This window comes from Rhinatrema bivittatum, chromosome 7 (assembly GCF_901001135.1).
Source record: "Rhinatrema bivittatum chromosome 7, aRhiBiv1.1, whole genome shotgun sequence".
NCBI classification, from domain to species: Eukaryota; Metazoa; Chordata; class Amphibia; order Gymnophiona; family Rhinatrematidae; genus Rhinatrema; species Rhinatrema bivittatum.
In genome coordinates, this window is record NC_042621.1 from 91,301,132 (window position 1) to 91,319,764 (window position 18,633).

The 18,633-nt window shown below is 46.4% G+C and overlaps 1 protein-coding gene across 3 annotated transcripts in view; it reads left to right on the forward strand.

Annotated features, from left to right (window-relative positions):
• Window positions 1–18,633, forward strand: part of DNAAF1 (dynein axonemal assembly factor 1) — a 288,119-nt gene that overhangs the window by 242,285 nt on the left and 27,201 nt on the right. For all 3 annotated transcript variants that reach the window (XM_029608670.1, XM_029608669.1, XM_029608671.1), the window contains 2 exons: window positions 729–832; window positions 14,285–14,353. In XM_029608670.1, coding sequence (XP_029464530.1) covers window positions 729–832; window positions 14,285–14,353 — 173 coding nt within the window. The remainder of the gene's footprint in view (window positions 1–728; window positions 833–14,284; window positions 14,354–18,633) is intronic.

Here is an 18,633-nt window from a genome sequence, read left to right on the forward strand (position 1 = left end):
AAGAGAGAGCGAGGCCCCCGAGGAGTGGGTACCTCTAGTGAAGTCCAAAGAGGCAGAGTAGCTAGGTTTGCGGAGAGCGAGTCCCATCCGCAACGATACCCGGAGGTAGTGAATCCCCTTGCTAACTCGTCTTGTTAGCGAAAACTGAGACCTTAAATATCTGGAGCTGATGATGTTATCTCAGGGGGATGCCCCTGAGATTCATGCCAACGCCGGTACATCAGTCGGGCCGTGGGCGCCCTTAGGCATCTGGTCAACATGGCGGCTTTCAGCGTCGAGCCGGTCCGGGAACGCCGGAGGAGGACAGCCTGGAGACACCGCAGCAGCTAGCCTTCCATCAACCCCGGAAGGAGTCGCCAACAAGGGTAAGGTGGGCGGAGCAGAGATGTCGGACAGCGACGGACACAACAATTCTGCTAAAATTGAAAGTAACTGGGTGTTGCTCTTGTAAGATTGTGTAGTATATTGTGCTAACCTATCACTTCAAACTCAATAATTCTTGATGCTGTTTTTATTTTTCTGGGATGAAAAAGTAGAGAAAGGCAGGTGATGGGAGTTTTTCTTTTTTTAATTTAATTTTGGCCTGTATGTTTAGCTAGTATAATCTGTTTATGGAAATCGAGAAATAATTCTATGATTTTCCTAAATAGATCATGGTAGGTAGCTATATCAACAAAAATGAATAACATAAAGAGCAAAGTTCAGTAATGATATGTTTTATTTCTTAGATTCACCAAAGAAGATGTCTATCCAAGGTGCATTAGTTACTGAACTGAGCGAAGAAGAGGTAGAAACTATTCCACTGGAGATCCAGCAAAACCTCTGCATTGATGTATGTACCATACAACAAAATAATATTATTTATAGTCTGATATAATTTGGATTTATATTTAATTTAAATTTAATTTAATTTATATTCAACTTTTCAGGCACTTTAAAGTAGATTATATCCATATAGAATCTAAAGGTGATTTTAAGTTTAAGAGGACAAAAGGGAGGAGAAATAGCCAAGGGAGGAGAAATAGCCTAAGGGAGGAGAAATAGCCTAGTAGTTAGAGCAGTGGACTGTGAACCAGGAGACCAGGGTTCAAGTCCTGCTGTCGCTCCTTGTGACCTTGGGCAAGTCACTTTACCCTCCATTGCCTCAGGTACAAAAACTTAGATTGTAAGCCCTCTAGGGATAGAGAAATACAGTACCTGAATGTAAACCAGTGTGATATCTCAATTGAGATCAAATGTCGGTATATAAAAATAAAAAAATAAATACATTTTCTAAGATGTTATTCAGGTAAACATGTTTACCTGAATAAAAATGGTTTTTCAAATGGGGGAGCTCCAAGATGGCCTCACACTAAGGGACATCGCTCCGTCATTTCCCTTCTTGCCTTTTAAATTTGTATTTTCTATACGATCTTACCATTTTTGCTATGGGTAAGAGGAAGGGCAAGGCAAGAGTGTTCTCAGAAGTTTCCAAAATTTTAACTCCAACCGGGCCTGATGGATAAACACATCTTCTGGAGACAGGATCTTCCCTTAAACTCCATTGGAGCGTTTTTGTGCGGCTCGCCAACGAAAGGTCTGTCGACGGCTGCCCCAGACCTTAAGTCATTTTTTATGCTGGAAATGCGCCAGATTCTCCACAACTTGGGCCCCCCGCGGCCGGCACTGACAGGAATGTTTTGCCTTCATTGCGCCTGGATGACATCACAACACCGGTTAATTCGGCATCAGTAAGAGCTAGAATGGTGGAGCTGAGATGCGGAGTTGAAGGCTGGTGTGTGCTGGGAGCCAAATCTTTGCCTGCTTCTTTTTCTCCTATTACCTGTTATGTAAGAAAGCATACACGTCTTTCCTTACCTGGACAACTGGCTCATCAAGAGCCAATCCAAGCAAGGAGCTCTCGACGCTCTCAATCTCACTATCAATCTGCTACACTCGTTGGGATTTCTCATCAATTACCAAAAATCCCACCTGACTCCATCTCATTTCCTGACTTTCATCGGAGCACATTTGGACACCACAATGGCAAAGGCCTTCCTGCCCAATGACTGCGCAGAAACACTTTCCAAGCTAGCTACATCTCTGCGCACAAAATACTCAGCTTCAGCCCACCAATTCTTAATGTTGCTGGACCACATGGCTTCCACAGTCCACATCACTCCTGTGGCCAGTCTGGCTATGAGAATAACTCAATGGACTTTGAAATCTCAGTGGCTTCAAGCCACTCAACCTCTGTCATCCCAGATTTATGTAACCCACCAGCTACATCAATCACTTCTCTGGTGGACAAACAAAGCCAACTTGCTAACAGGTCTACACTTCCAGCAACCAGTTACACAAGTGACCTTAACCACGGATGCCTCCAATTGGTTGGGAAGCTCACGTGAACAATCTTCAAACTCAAGGTATTTGGACGAGGCTCGAAGCAACATTTCAGATCAACTTCCTAGAGCTTTGATCTATACGTTATGCCCTATATGCGTTAAAGGACTGCTTTTCACACAAGACTGTTCTCATACAAATGGACAACACAGTTGCAATATGGTACTTGAACAAACAGGGCGGCACAGGCTCTTATCTTCTCTGCCAAGAGGCTGCACAAATCTGGTCCTGGGCCCTTGTACACTCCATGCATCTATGGGCCACTTATTTAGCAGGCATACAGAACGTACTAGCAGATCACCTCAGTCAACAGTTCCATCCCCACGAGTGATCTCTGGATCCTGTGGTAACGAACAGAATCTTCCAGCACTGGGGTCATCCAACAATCAACCTCTTTACACAAAGTGAACAGATTCTGCTCCCTGCACAAGCAACAAAACAAGTTACCCATGGATGCCTTGGCTCACCCCTGGAGCACAGGCCTCCTATACGCGTATCCCCCAAAACCGCTGATAGTCAAAACTCTCATGAAACTACAATAGGACAAAGGGTCAATGATACGCATAGCCCCGTATTGGCCCTGACAAGTATGACTTCCCATGCTTCTTGACCTCTCTATCAGAGAACCCATTCGCCTGGGCACAGCGCCCATTCTCATAACTCAAAACCAAGACATGTTATGCCATCCGAATCTTCAGACCCTATCCCTCACAGCCTGGATGGTGAAAGCTTGATCCTGCAACTGCTCAACCTTTCAACCAATGTCTCTCAAGTGCTTGTAGCTTCACGAAAGCCTTCCAAAATGATTACCGTCATGGTTAAAAGGTGAAGTGAAAGAGGCTATTTTAGCCAAAACAACATCCTTCAAAAATTGGAAGAAGGATCCACTGAAGAAAATAGGATAAAACATTGAAAAGACAGGCGAAGAGAGAATTTGAAATGAAGTTGGCCAAGGAGGCAAAACTCATAATAAAAACTTTTTAAAATATATCCGAAGCAAGAAACCTGTGAGGGAGTCGGTTGGACCTTTAGATGACCGAGGGGTTAAAGGGGCTCTTAGGGAAGATAAGGCCATTGCAGAAAGACTAAATTAATTCTTTGCTTCCGTGTTTACTAATGAGGATGTTGGGGAGACACAAGTTCCGGAGATGGTTTTCAGGGGTGATGAGTCAGACGAACTGAATGAAATCACTGTGAACCTGGAAGATGTAGTAGGCCAGATTGACAAACTAAAGAGTAGCAAATCACCTGGACCGGATGGTATGCATCCTAGGGTACTGAAGGAATTAAAAAATGAAATTTCTGATGTACTGGTTAAAATTTGTAACCTATCATTAAAATCATCCATTGTACCTGAAGACTGGAGGGTGGCCAATGTAACCCCAAAATTTAAAAAAGGCTCCAGGGGCGATCTGGGTAACTATAGATCAGTGAGCCTGACTTCAGTGCCGGGAAAAATAGTGGAAACTATTCTAAGATCAAAATCGTAGAGCATATAGAAAGACATGGTTTAATGGAACACAGTCAACATGGATTTACCCAAGGGAAGTCTTGCCTAACAAATCTGCTTCATTTTTTTTTTTCTAGTAGAAAACGTTTTTATTGAGTTATATGGCATAGTAATGTACAATGGTCTGGGGGAGCTGGAGCTCTGAACCCCCGCCAGACAAAACACAAAGTCGGAGTCAAGAAAACCTTTCAGAACCCCCCCCCCCCCCTTTTCATGACGATAAGTCCTTCGTACAGTCTAGTCAGGCAATATCCAGCTATTAAACAAGTGGGGCGGCTGGCAGTCTTAGTCATTGAGTATCAGGCTGCTGGAGCGATGCGGCAAGGCTTGTAAATAAGGATCCTAGATCTCCAGAAACTTTCAATGTAACTGAGGTGACGCTCGAGAACACAGATCATCCATGCACTTCATGTGATGAAGGTGGTTACATCAAGTCCAAAAGGAAGAATTGTCGGCAGTCCGCCAATTCAAACAAAATTCCGCCAAACCAACAAGTCCGCCAAACCAACAAAATTACTCTCTCCACATGCACAGGCTTCTCATTCCCATAATCACTTTCTCTCTCTTACACACACATGCACCAGTTTCTCTCTCATTCCCATACTCGCTCTCTCCACATGTACAGGCTTCTCATTCCCTTAATCACCTTCTTTCTCTCACATACATACACCCCAGTCTCTCTCTCTCTCTCACACACCGTCACCTTACCATGCATGCACACACACACAGGCTTCCCACTCCCATGCTCTCTCTCACATATACAGGCTTCTTAGTCCCATGCTTTCTTTCACACACACATCCCCACAACACCAGGCTTCTTACTCCCATGCTTTCTCACATACCCATATTTCTCACTTCCTTGCTTTTTTCTCTCTCTCTCACACACACACACACACACACACACACACACCAGTCACCTCCCTAACCAATCTCTCACTCTCTCACACACACTCCAGTCATCTCCCTGACCAGTCACTTTTATTGTCTCTCACATATATACACATCACCTCTCTGACCAGTTTCTCTCAATCACACACATGCTGTCTCTCACACACTTACACACATGCTCTCAATTACACACATGCTCTCAATCAAATATATGCTCTCAATCACACACATATTCTCTCACTTACACACAGGCTGGCTGTCTTCTGGCAGCTGCTACAGCCTCCTCCAGCCCCCTGCAGGCCAAGAAAGAAGAATCCCATCGGCCACGGGAGGCTTATACTGCTGTCTCCTTTGCCGATTGCCGGCTGCTTCGATTGCTTAGGGCCACACTACTGCTCAGGGGCTGATACTGCTGCCGCTGTTACTTTTCCATGCGGCACGGCTCTTTCTTCTTCCCTCGCACTGCACTGCATATCATTTCCTGTTCCGGGGCAGGCGCGGCTTCAACGTGCTATTAGCCCGGCAGCAACGGCAGCAGGGAAGGAAGAGCAGCGGGAGAGACCGGAAGCACGCAACACACTGGTGTGTCGTGACACACCGGTTGAGAAGCGCTGCTTTAGACTGTAAACGTGCACTTGCATTTTACCTAGACCGCACTGCAGTCCATAGAAAATCAACCCAACTCTTTGTTTCTTTCAATAAAAACAAACCAGGAGTTGCAGTGGGCAAACAAACTCTCTCCAATTGGCTAACAGACTGTATTGAATTCTGCTATAACAAAGCAGGCTTTTCTCTCCAGGGACGAGTGAAGGCACACTCAGTGAGAGCTATGGCAAATTCAGTAGCATACTATTGTTCAGTACTGATTACTGAGATCTATAAAACTGCAACATGGAGCTCTCTTCACACATTTGCAGCACATTACTCCTCGACAAGGATGGACGTCAAGTCTCTGCCTTTGGCCAATCCGTCTTGAAGAACTTATTTCCAGCATAATCCCAACTCCTTCCACATCCAATCTGCTGTGATTTTCAGGCTGCCTCATTTTTCCCAACAGTGCACCAGTTGTTGTGCCTGTTGCACAAGTTGTACGCTGTTGGTCCAAACAAATATGAGTCAGTCTGTAGCTTGCTAATCGCCCATATGTGAGGACTACCATCCTGCTTGTCCTGGGAGAAAGCAGAGTTGCTTACCTGTAACAGGTGTTCTCCCAAGACAGCAGGATGTAGTCCTCACGAAACCCACCCGCCACCCCGTGGAGTAGGGTCTGAAACGTTTTATTATTTTATTTTTTCGCTCTCACCTTTTGCTACAAATGAGACTGAAGGGAGACCCCTCTGGCTACAGGGATTATGGCATGCTGGGCATGCTCAGTGTGCCAGTCAAAAGTTCTAGAAACTTTGACAGAAAAGTTTTCCGTGATAGGGCTCCGTCTAGTGACATCACCCACATGTGAGGACTACATTCTGCTGTCCTGGAAGAACACCTGTTACAGGTAAGCAATTCTGCTTTATTTACATCTGTTTATTCATACTACCTCCCTACCTAGCAATGGAAAACGTTTTATAATTCGTTCAATAATGCTGACGAAGAGAATGATTTTGTCTCATTGGCGTAACGATAAAATCCCTTCTTATGGAGCTTGGAAGGAGGCTATGACCCACCATGCAGCTTTGGAGCTTTTGAGACGTCAAGAATTGCATGGTCATAGATCATTATTGTATTTGCAGGGATACTCTTCTTTATGGGCAAAAGTATCTAAGAAGAATTAGGAGATGGGGTTTGATCTGTCAGATTTAAGATTGTGTTAAATCTGCTTCTTTTAGTCGGATCTAGTGTGTGAAGTGTATAACTGGTATGTATGGTGTGAGTGAGGTTTGATGCTGGATTGGAGAGTGTTAAAAATACATGTTAAAATGTAATGAGATATACAGTTGTATAGGAAGAATATGGAATGTTGATATTTTTGACAATCTTGTCATGTGATTATATTGGACATTTTATATTTTGTAATGTTGGTTCTCACATAATAAAAATTAAGTTTAAAAAAAAAGAATAATTTCCATTATTTTACCTTCACTAAAGTCAGGCTTACCAGTCTATTTTATATACTGTTTGATGCACATTATAGTCCTAACTTATCTGGCTAATTTAGAAAGTATATTCAGCAGCACAGCTATGCCGCTGAATATACCTGAATAAATTTTAGTTAGCCGAATATAACTTATCTGGCTAACTTTAGACCTGCTATCCAGTAGGTCTAACTTATTCGGTTAACCTAATTGGATAAATGCAAATATTGGCACTTATCCGGGTAAGTTAACTGGATAAGTAGTTCTCCCTGAACCTCCCATATCCCACCTACAAGTTATCCGGCTAAATACTTAGCCGATTAAATATTTATCTGGCTAAGTGGCGACCTCTGATCATAGCCAGATATTCAGCAGCCGCCACTTAGCTGGATACATTGCTACTTATCTGGCTAAGTAATGTTGAATATTGGCCTCTGACTGTTTAGGTCTGTAAATACTATTGGAAAATTGTATTAGAAAAGATATTGCAAGCCAAGAAGGACTGGAATCTTTCAAATCCCAATATGGCCTGCCCATGAAATAGGTAGATGAACCCAGTCTCAAATACAGAAATGACTGGAAGGAAATTGGCCTGCAAAAGATTTTTTTTAAAATGGACTACTTTAATCCCCATGTATTTAAATCCTTTTTCCTGTACGTACCCGGATCAGTCCAGACAGTGGGTTGAGCCTCCTTTCCAGCAGGTGGAGACAGACTAAAACTTGCAGGATGCCCTATATCAGGACAGAGCCTATCCTCTCACTCTTCAGTATTCGTCTGTCTCCAACAGGTGCAGCATCTCCCCTTCGGTTCTCTGCTGTAGGCTAGTTAGCCTCTTCTTTCTCTTTAGGCTCAAGCAAGTACTTCTTTTGGTTCTTGTTTAAAAAAAAAAAAAAAAAAAAAAAGGATCTCTGAAGGAAATTTCTGCCTTCTTTAGTGCTTTTCTGTTTTTTGTGTGGGAGATGTCCATCTCCCAGCTCTTGCCCGGCTCATGGGGGCTTGTCCCCTTTTGCAGGAGGGGGTTCCCTGCATAGCGTGGACGCTTCCAGGTGTGGGGACCGACGCTCTCTGGACCTCGTTCCCCCTCTGGCTGCCGAGAGGGTTTTGAACCCGCTGCTGCGCTCAGTAAAAAAAAAAAAAAAAAAAAGGAGTTAAAAGGTGTTAAACTTTCAATAAGTTGCAGGTACTCACCTACCTCTAACTTATTTGCAGCAGTTGACCAGCTTTTTTATTTTTTTCTGGTCAGAGTAGGGCTAGTACCGGCAGTCAGAGAAGCAGAAGGCAGCAGGTTTCCCGCCTGCTCTCTCCTGCTGTGCAGGCTGTCAATCAAGCTTTTTTTCAACTTTTTTTTCTTCAGCCGAGGTTTAGCTATGTCCCGGCTGACAGCCTGTCTTTCTTGTGGGCTGTCCTCTTCGTGTTTTTCGCGGCAGGGCCTCTGCACTGCTTGCCTGCCGGGTAGGGAAGGTCCTTCCTCGGCAGGACAAGCAAATTTAGCCCGGGGCTCCACTCCTCCCGGCATGGCTAGGCCTTTCCCGTGTCGGCAGAGTCCGGGAACGGCCATCTTGGATTTTTCAGCGGGGCCGATTTCAGTGCTCCCTGGGGCTGGGGGGCTGGATTTTTTTGATTGAACTTCCGATTTGGCCCCTGCGGGTCCCCAGGAGGGGGGTCCTGACCTTCCCTCGCCCCCCCCCCACCCCCCCAGCAAATCCAGGGTCCCTTTTTCCGCGGATTTCGTCCTCCTCATGCACAAATCTTATCTAGCTAGCCTGCATGAGCTGGATGAAAGCCCCCCCCCGGCCAAAAATCCCTCGTTCAGCGCCGTTGACCACTGGACCGGCCGCGGAGCCTCAGGGACCAGTTCGGGTGCGAGTGTCCTGGGGGTTCCCCCCCCCCCCGGTGTCTCCCGGGTCCTCGGACCCCGCTGTTTCCTTGGATTCAGCGGATGCCCCCCCTGTAGAGGGGGATGATCCCAGAGCCCTTCGTCTTTTTCGTAAGGAGGAGTTAGAGCACCTCCTCCCTTTTGTTTTGGAGGAGCTGGGTCTGGAAAGTCCCTCCGTGGATAATCTCATGGCCTTACTCCCTAAGGATATGAACCCGGTTTTGGGAGGGCCCAGGGCTCTGGCCTCGGCCTTTCCCTTCCACCCCATGCTTAAGCTCCTTATCCTGCGGGAATGGGAGGCTCCTGAGGGTGCGCTCCGGATGGGGCGTGCGATGGTTAAGCTCTATCCCCTCCCGGAAGAGGGCTTGGATCTGTTGCGATATCCGTCGGTGGATTCTTATGTTTCTGCAGTGGCCAAGCACACCACGATTCCGGTGGAAGGTTCCACGGCCTTGAAGGATTCACAAGATTGTAAGCTGGAGGCTCACCTAAAGCACATCTTCGACGTCCTAGCCCTCGGGGTTCGGGCGTCTTGCTGTAGCAGTCTCATGATGCGGGCGGGCCTCCAGTGGGTCCAACAGTTACTCTGCGCCCGGGAGCTTCCGCCAGGTGAGGCAGAACAAGCCGAACGTCTGGAGGCAGTAATCGCTTACGTGTCAGACGCCCTCTACGATTTGGTCCATGTGCAGGCGAAGGCGATGGTTTCAGCAGTGGCTGCCCAGAGGCTCTTTGGCTACGCCACTGGTTGGCTGATCAGTCCTCGAAGACCCGGCTGGGCTCTTTGGCGAGGACCTCGACAAGCTTATGGACTCCTTGGCTGACAACAAGGTCCATAAGCTTCCAGAGGACCGCCCTAAGTCTTCTCGGTCCTTCGCGACCTCTCACTTTCGTTTCAGGGGTCAGCGTCGCTCCGCCTCTCGCGGGCGGGGCAGTGCTGCGAGGGGGTCTTCTCGTGCGCAGTCCTGGTCGCAGTCCTTTTGTAGCAGGCGGCCCTTTTGCGAGGGCCAGCCCGTGCGTACCACCGCTAAACCTGCCACGCAATGAAGTTCAGCCGACCCATTCCTCGGTTCCTTACCTCGGCGGACGCCTCTCCCTGTTTTTCAAAGAATGGGTCAAAATCACATTGGATCAGTGGGTCCTCGACATTATCAGAGACAGGTACGCTTTCGACCTCGTCAGGGAACTTCCAGATCTCTTTCTGTTCTCACCTTGCGGCCGGGCCAAGAGGGACGCAGTGTTCCAGACTCTCTCCAAGCTTCTGGATCTGGGGGTGGTGGTCACAGTCCCAAAAGGGGAAATTGGCGCCAGCCAGTATTCTATTTACTTCACCGTGCCCAAAAAGGATGGGTCCTTCCGCCCAATCCTAGACCTCAAGAGGGTCAATCGGGCCCTCAAGATCCCCCACTTCCGCATGGAAACCCTGCGGGCGGTCATTGCGGCGGTCCGTCCCGGAGAGTTCCTTGCTTCCCTCGATCTCACAGAAGCATATTTTCATATTCCCATCCACCGCGACGACCAGAAGTATCTTCGATTCCACATTCTCAACCAGGACTTCCAGTTTCGAGTTCTCCCCTTCGGCCTCGCGACCGCTCCTCGCACCTTCACGAAGGTCATGGTAGTAGTGGCAGTGGCCTTGCGCCGGGAGGGGATTCTCGTCCATCCCTATCTGGACGATTGGCTCATCAGGGCCAAGTCGGAGACCTCTTGCCGGTGGGCGGTGGATCGCGTCTTAGAGCTCCTTGCCTCTCTCGGGTGGATAGTGAACTTTTCCAAGAGCAAGTTTCAGCCCTCCCAGGAGTTGGAATTTCTGGGAGCACACTTTGACACCCGAGTAGGCAAGGTATTCTTACCTCGGGCGCGAGCCCTCAAGCTGATCGATCAGGTCCAGAATCTGATTGCGCTATCTTCCCCGACAGCCTGGGATTATCTCCAAGTCCTGGGCTCCATGGCTTCTACCATCGATCTGATCCCCTGGGCCTTTGCTCATATGCATCCGTTACAGAAAACTTTGCTGTCTCGTTGGCAACCAATGTCGGAGCAGTTCCACGTAGTCCTTCCGTTCTTGGAGTCTACTACCGATGAATTACAGTGGTGGCTGTCTCTTCCTCATCTCCTGCAAGGGATGCCTCTTCAAGCACCACAGTGGACGATAGTAACCACGGACGCCAGCCTGTTGGGCTGGGGTGCGGTCTGCCTTTCTCAGTCCACCCAGGGGACATGGTCCCAGACTCAGTCGCGCTGGCACATCAATCAACTGGAAACTTTGGCGGTCCGCCTGGCCCTTCAGGAGTTCCTTCCCCTGATCCGCGGCAAGGCAGTACGAGTCCTGTCCGACAACTCCACCACAGTCGCCTACATCAATCGCAAAGGGGGCACTCGCAGTCCCCTGGTAGCCTTAGAAGCCAGCCGCCTCTTCGCCTGGGCGGAGCGTCACCTACAGTGCCTTGCGGCCTCTCACATCGCCGGAAAAGACAATGTTCAAGCCGACTTCCTCAGCCGGCAGTCGCTCAATCTGGGAGAGTGGGAGCTCTCGGACGCGGCCATGGCTCTGATAGTGGACAGGTGGGGTCCTCCTCACCTCGACCTCATGGCGACTCTGCGCAATGCAAAGGCTAAATCGGTTCTTCAGCTGCTGGAGGGAGCATGGCGCAGAGGGCGTGGATGCTCTGACTCTCCCTTGGCCAGCGGATGTCCTTCTGTACGTGTTTCCCCCGTGGCCTCTGGTAGGAAAAATTCTCAGGAGAATCGAACTCCACCGGGGTCCGGTGATTCTCGTCGCTCCCGAGTGGCCGCGAAGGCCGTGGTTCATGGATCTCATCAATCTAGCAGTGGATGGGCCCCTGCGCCTCAATCATCTACCTCGTCTCCTCCGGCAGGGGCCTGTATTTTTTGACCAGGCCGATTGCTTCTGTCTAGCGGCCTGGCTTTTGAACGGCGGCGCTTGAGGCGCAAAGGTTATAGGGAGGAGGTCATCTCCACCCTGCTGCGAGCCCGGAAGCAGTCGACTTCTCTGGCCTATGTGCGCATCTGGAAGGTCTTTGAGTACGCAAGTACGGAGGCGGGTGTCCCGGCGCACTCTGCCTCGATAGCTTTGGTTCTTTCTTTTCTTCAGAAGGGTCTCTCTAAGGGTCTCTCCTTCAGTTCCTTATGCGTTCAAATCTCTGCACTCGGCTCTCTCCTGGGTCGGGTGGATGGTCATGCCTTAGCTGCTCCCCGGACGTGATTCGTTTCCTGAGGGGTGTTAGACACCTCCGCCCCCCCCCCCCCTCCCGGGCCACGTGTCCATCTTGGAGTCTCAACCTGGTCCTTCGTGCTCTTTGTGCGGCTCCCTTTGAGCCTCTTCACCAAGCTATGCTCAAGGATCTTACTCTTAAGACTGTCTTTCTAGTCTCTATTTCCTCTGCTCGTCGTATTTCCGAGCTTCAGGTGCTGTCCTGTCGGGAGCCCTTCTTGCGTTTTTCTGATTCCGGGGTCTCTCTCAGGACGGTTCCTTCCTTCTTGCCTAAGGTTGTCTCTGCCTTTCATGTCAACCAGTCGGTAGAACTCCCCGCGTTCTCTCCGGAGGAGATTGCGGGTACGGCTGGGGGCGACCTCCGTCAGCTGGATGTCAAGTGAGTCTTGCTTCGTTATCTTCAAGTCACCAATGACTTCCGCGTATCAGACCATCTCTTCGTCTTTTGGGGTGGTCCCAACCGGGCTAAGCAGGCTTCTAAGACCACCATTGCGCGGTGGTTGAAAGAAGCCATTTCCTCGGCATATCTTTGTCAAGGTCGTCCGCTTCCTGAGGGTCTGAAAACCCATTCTCTCCGTTCTCAGGCTACTTCGAGGGCAGAGAGTCAGTCTATCTCCCCGCAGGAGATTTGCAGGGCTGCCACTTGGACATCTCTGCACACTTTTGCTCGGCACTACCGTCTGGATGTCCACACCCCGGTGTTCGGTTCCTTTGGGCGGCAAGTGCTTCGAGCGGGACTGTCTCGGTCCCACCCAGTTTAGGGAAGCTTTGGTACATCCCACTGTCTGGACTGATCCGGGTACGTACAGGAAAGGAAAATTAGTTCTTACCTGTTAATTTTCGTTCCTGTAGTACCACGGATCAGTCCAGACGCCCTTCCCTGTCTGTCTTCTGTCCTCTCGAAGCTTGTTTTCTTGCAGGTCTGCAGATTTTCATATTTTCCTTGGTGCAAGATTACTGAGCATTTACACCGGAAGCCTTGGTGGTTATTTTATACCAAGTTTGCAAGTATGCAAGAGCGTATAGGTATACCATGCTTCTACATTAATCTATGGTTGCTCCGTTGAGCTTTTTGTTACTTGCTTGATCCTATTCTTGGGTTTATTGTTTTATGCTTTTACATACGTTATACTGAAGGGTGAGAGGATAGGCTCTGTCCTGATATAGGGCATCCTGCAAGTTTTTGTCTGTCTCCACCTGCTGGAAAGGAGGCTCAACCCACTGTCTGGACTGATCTGTGGTACTACAGGAACGAAAATTAACAGGTAAGAACTAATTTTCCTTTTAGCAATTTTAAAATTATGATTACCTTCTACATCTTTCCAAGTGTGGTCTAAAGTCTAACTCCATTAGAGTTCATTTTAGTGCAACTGGCACTTATCTCCACCATGTAGAAAGTAAACTTATCTCTGTGTAGGCTTTAGTTGTCAGATTTATGAAGGGACTGCTTGATTTATGAGGGAATCTCTTTAGTTGAAGCTTTCCATCAAGCCTCCTGCTGTGTCTTGGGGCTTCAACTTGGCACTTGCCCAGCTGATGAAAGCTTCTTTTGAGCCATTAGATTCCTGTGAGCAGAAATATCTGACATGGAGGATCATATTTTTGGTGGTGGTCATTTTGGCACACAGAGTCAGGGAAGTCCAAGCTCTAGTGACTGATTTATACTACGTTTTTTCCATAATAGGGTGGTTCTGCGCACAGATCCTAAATTTCTGCCTAACGAAGTTTCAAATTTCCATCTTAACCAGTCAGTCATCTTTCCAACATTTTTGCCCAGGCCATAAGTCCTTGAATTTGTTGTCAGCGGATATGGTGAAAGCTGGTAGTGTAGCTACGTTTAAAAATGGTTTGGACAAGTTCCTGGAGGAAAAGTCCATAAACCATTTTTAAGGTGAAGTTGCAGATATCCATTACTTCTTTTTGGGATAAGTAGTTTGGAATCTATCTACCTACTTGTGACCTGAATTGGCCACTGTTGAAAACAGGATACTGGGCTTGATGGACCCTTGGTCTGACCCAGTATGGCAAGTCTTATGTTCTTATGTTCTAAGGTGATCTAGCCTTTTATCTGGAGAGGTCTGAGGCCTATAGAAAGTCCACCCAGATTTTTGTTTCTTTTGACCCCACCACAAACCTGGAACTGCCATTGCCAAATGTTTAACTTAGGTGGACAAAAGCACCGAATATGAATCTTATAGACATTTGTGAGAGCAAAGATGAAAAATACAGCAGGATACTATGCCACCTTCCTAGAATGGTTATGTTTGTGAAGTTTCAAGTGTTACTGTTCTTTTAAATGTATTTCTGATTTTATTATTTAGGATTTACCAGATTTGGAAGATGTAGATGTTAGTGAGTTCTTTGCAATAGATGAGGCTTTAACCAATAAGGTAAGTGGTCTATATTATTGCTGTGTTTCTTTGTGATTTAGGAGCAATAGCACCAATTATCAAGGCTGCAGTCTTGGTTACTGTCCATTCACAAATCTTTAATGTACATTCATAATCTAATTATCTGTGAAAACAAATCTATCTAAAGTGAAGCATATCTCTCACATTTACTTATGTTATGATTGGATCCAAAATGGCTGGGTAGCATGCAGGGTAGGAAAGTGTATGGGAAAAAAGTTAGTTCAGTTCATTCATTCAGTTTATTTGGCTCAGGAACTCATTTTCTGTGGTTCGAGGCCAATAAAAAACTATTTGTGTCATTCAGATATCCATTTTCCATTAGAGTTAATAGTGGAAGCAATGCATCCTGTTTTGAGCTCTAAAACTGAGATATTCCACCTAAGTTTAGGGAAATTTGCAGGCAGACAGCAACAGAAAGAAGAGCATTTCAAGAGACCAAGGGTGGGGCAAAGAAGCACTATGAATGGCATGTAATAGGGCAAATTTGGAAGATGTAGATGTTAGTGAGTTCTTTGCAATAGATGAGGCTTTAACCAATCTGGCTAGGTCTGGCTAGACTACTCTCTACTATCGTTAGCCATTATTAATTAATAACTGTCCTTTCTCTTCCTTCTTCACCAAGTTCTAGCCACCCTGTTACATGTAACTGCCTTTTCCGCACCAATGTTCTAGTTTATGTTTATTATGCACTCCCGTTTTAAGTGAACCAGCATGATGTGACTGCTGTCTCGAATGCCGGTATATAAAAATCCGAAATAAATAAATAAAATAAAAATCATCCCATAGGCATCAACACCCCAAGATACTAAAAAGGAGGCAAAGGGCACCATCAGCAGTGGAAAGAACACCCAAGACACTACAAGAGGAGCAAAGGGCACAATCAACCATGGCAAAAACACCCCAGGGAATCATGAAAGGGGGAAAGGGCAACATCAACAGTGGCATGAACACCCCAAGGCACCATGAGAGGTACAAAACAATGCCAGAAGTGACAGGGGTTTCCCAAGGCACCATGAAAGGAACTGGAGCAGGCCAGGTTGTAGTAACACAGAGGCCAATAAACCAAGAGAGGGGCATGATGGAAGAAGCGGGCAGGGCAGCAACAATGGTACAATAGCATAGTAAATAGCTGAACCAGGAGAGAGGCAGAGCACAATGAGCAGACCGGACAGCAGTGGCAAAGGTGGCAATGGCAAAAACACAGCAAAGCACTGAGAGCAAAAAATATGGGCATTGATGACTGTAGCTGTGCCACTGATATGGACATTCATAAAAACCTCGCAGCATGGGGTACATTTTAAAGGAGACCAACTTTTCCACCAGTTCTGGTGCCAGCAGTGAATGATATGGACTCATGATCTCTCCTGCCATTGAGAATACCCATTCACTTGGTTCACTGGTTGATGGGTAGGAAAGGAAAAAGGAAATGCTGGGTCACCTTGGCTAGGTCTAGCTAGACTACATTCTTGTGTGCCCACTATGCAACTGATCAGTAGCTATGTTCTCAATGAACTCTGCGAGGATTGAAATTTGTGCAAGGGTATCCTGTGCTGGAGGAAATATGTTCTGCTGCAAACTATTATAGCTATGATCTTTATGAAGCAAGTCAGTGCTATGGTGATAATAGGGTTAGGAGTAGGGGCTTGTGGATAAAAGTAGAGGAGGAAGTGGTAGCTGACAGTGCGGCTCATGCTGACACTAGTGTGTGAGGCTCCCACTCTATCCTGAGCTGCATTCCCATTGTCCCTCTGCCTCTGGTGCTCCTATTCCTTTGCCTTGACCATCAGTGTGTCCTTTTGGTAAATTAGAGCATTGGACTGGATCCATGGGTCTCACAGCATGGCTAGCATAGCTCAGTGAGGAGTTTGATCCTAGTTTGTATTGCTGCTACAAGAAGTCCACAAGCAGCAACACCTGTGATGCCAGTTCCTGTTATGCCAGAAATCCTCTAACTACTTATTCAAGTGATTGATTATGGGGATGACCTCACCCAGTCTGGCTCTTCTGGAACTAAGATCTTCTGGGGTATCCTTGATGGGCTTCAGCAGTTTAAATATTTTTCCCACATGTAACCAATCATGGTGTCACAGGGGCGATCCACATGTATGACAGTTCCCAGAGACTGTTATGAAGGACTGTCTGATGCTCCACTAACCGCTGCAGCATCGAATAGATAGAATTCCATCTGGTGCTTACATCCTGAATCAGCTGATGAAGAGGCACCTCCATTGCTTCTATCCAGATAATGTTTATTTGCCAATGTAATTCCAATTTTCAAAAAGGGCTCCAAGGTGATCCAGAAAATTATAGACTGGTGAATCTGACATAGATGCAGGAGAAAGGAGAAAGAGGAGAAGAAATGATGAAAGAAGAGAAGGTATAAAGAATAGGGAGAGGGGAAAGAAAGAAAAAAGCAGAAGGGAATAGAAAAATGAAAAGAACATATTAAAATATCCTCTGCTGAATGAAAGAGACAAAGGAAGAGAGAGAACTGAAACAGAAAAGAAAACAAGATGCAGAAAGAAGAAAAAGGAATACAGAGAATGAGAAAAGATGCTGAGCCAGAAAATCAAGCTAAAAAACATCAAAGCTTGGAAACTTTATCTAATAAAGAATATTAATTAAGAAGAAAGCAATTTCCTGGGGTTGAGAGAGAAGAAAGAGAAAATGTCTATTCTATCTTACTACAGAATCCTGCCCTCTCCCCCTCTTTCTTGCGCCAGGTTTTCTCTTTTTTTCTGAGTTCACGTGTGGCAGTTCTTATGCTTTCATTGTACCATTGATTTAGGTGTTTTGTGTTTTTTATTGTCTTTTTGATGGTGGGGTTTATGTTGTTTGCTATGGTTTTGGTGATGATAATTCTAACAAGATTTGATTTGTACACTGCAGTCTCTGCTAGCTGCATTGAACAAATCAACTCCTTTTCATCACTTATAAAGTCTAAAATTCTTTAATGATATCAATTTTACAATGAATATCTCTGAATGTGTCTGTAACAACACCCTTCCCAAACCACCTCCCAAAAGTTCACTTCAAATCAAAGTGCCCCCTTACAATGGTCCATATATAGAGTATCAGACTGAGCCTTATAAAGATGCTCTCTCTCCCCCCCCCCCCCCCGATGTTCATCGGATTCCTGTGCTTACCGAGAAGCTGTAGCAAAGTGGCATGGTTTGCAGATGACACAAAATTGTTCAGAGTAGTTAAATCACAAGCAGATTGTGATAAATTGCAGGAAGACCCTGTGAGACTGGAAAATTGGGCATCCAAATGGCAGATGAAATTTAATGTGGATAAGTGCAAGGTGATGCATATAGGGAAAAATAACCCATGCTATAGTTACACAATGTTGGGTTCCATATTAGGTGCTACAACCCAAGAAAGATCTAGGTGTCATAGTGGATAACACATTGAAATCATCGCTTCAGTGTGCTGCGGCAGTCAAAAAAGCAAACAGAATGTTGGGAATTATTAGAAAGGGAATGGTGAAAAAAAAACGGAAAATGTCATAATGCCTCTGTATCGCTCCATGCTGAGACCGCACCTTGAATACTGTGTACAATTCTGGTTGCCGCATCTCAAAAAAGATATAATAGTGATGGAAGAAGGTACAGAGAAGGGCTACCAAAATGATAAGGGGAATGGAACAACTCCCCTATGAGGAAAGACTAAAGAGGTTAGGACTTTTCAGCTTGGAGAAGATACGACTGAGGGGGGATATGATAGAGATGTTTAAAATCATGAGAGGTCTAGAATGGGTAGATGTGAATCGGTTATTTACTCTTTCGGATAGTAGAAAGACTAGGGGGCTCTCCATGAAGTTAGCATGGGGCACATTTAAAACTAATCGGAGAAAGTTCTTTTTTACTCAATGTACAATTAAACTCTGGAATTTGTTGCCAGAGGATGTGGTTAGTGCAGTTAGTATAGCTGTGTTTAAAAAAGGATTGGATAAGTTCTTGAAGGAGAAGTCCATTACCAGTTATTAATTGAGTTTACTAGCAATGGTAACATGGAATAGACTTAGATTTTGGGTACGTGCCAGGTTCTTATGGCCTGGATTGGCCACTGTTGGAAACAGGATGCTGGGCTTGATGGACCCTTTGTCTGACCCAGTATGGCATGTTCTTATGTTCTAATAGGACCCTGAAACAGTTCATTCGGGCCTATGTGAGTTGCCATCAGAATAACTGGGCCGAACTGTTACCATGGGCTGAATTCGCCATTAATTCTCATCCAGCAATATCAACTGGATCAAC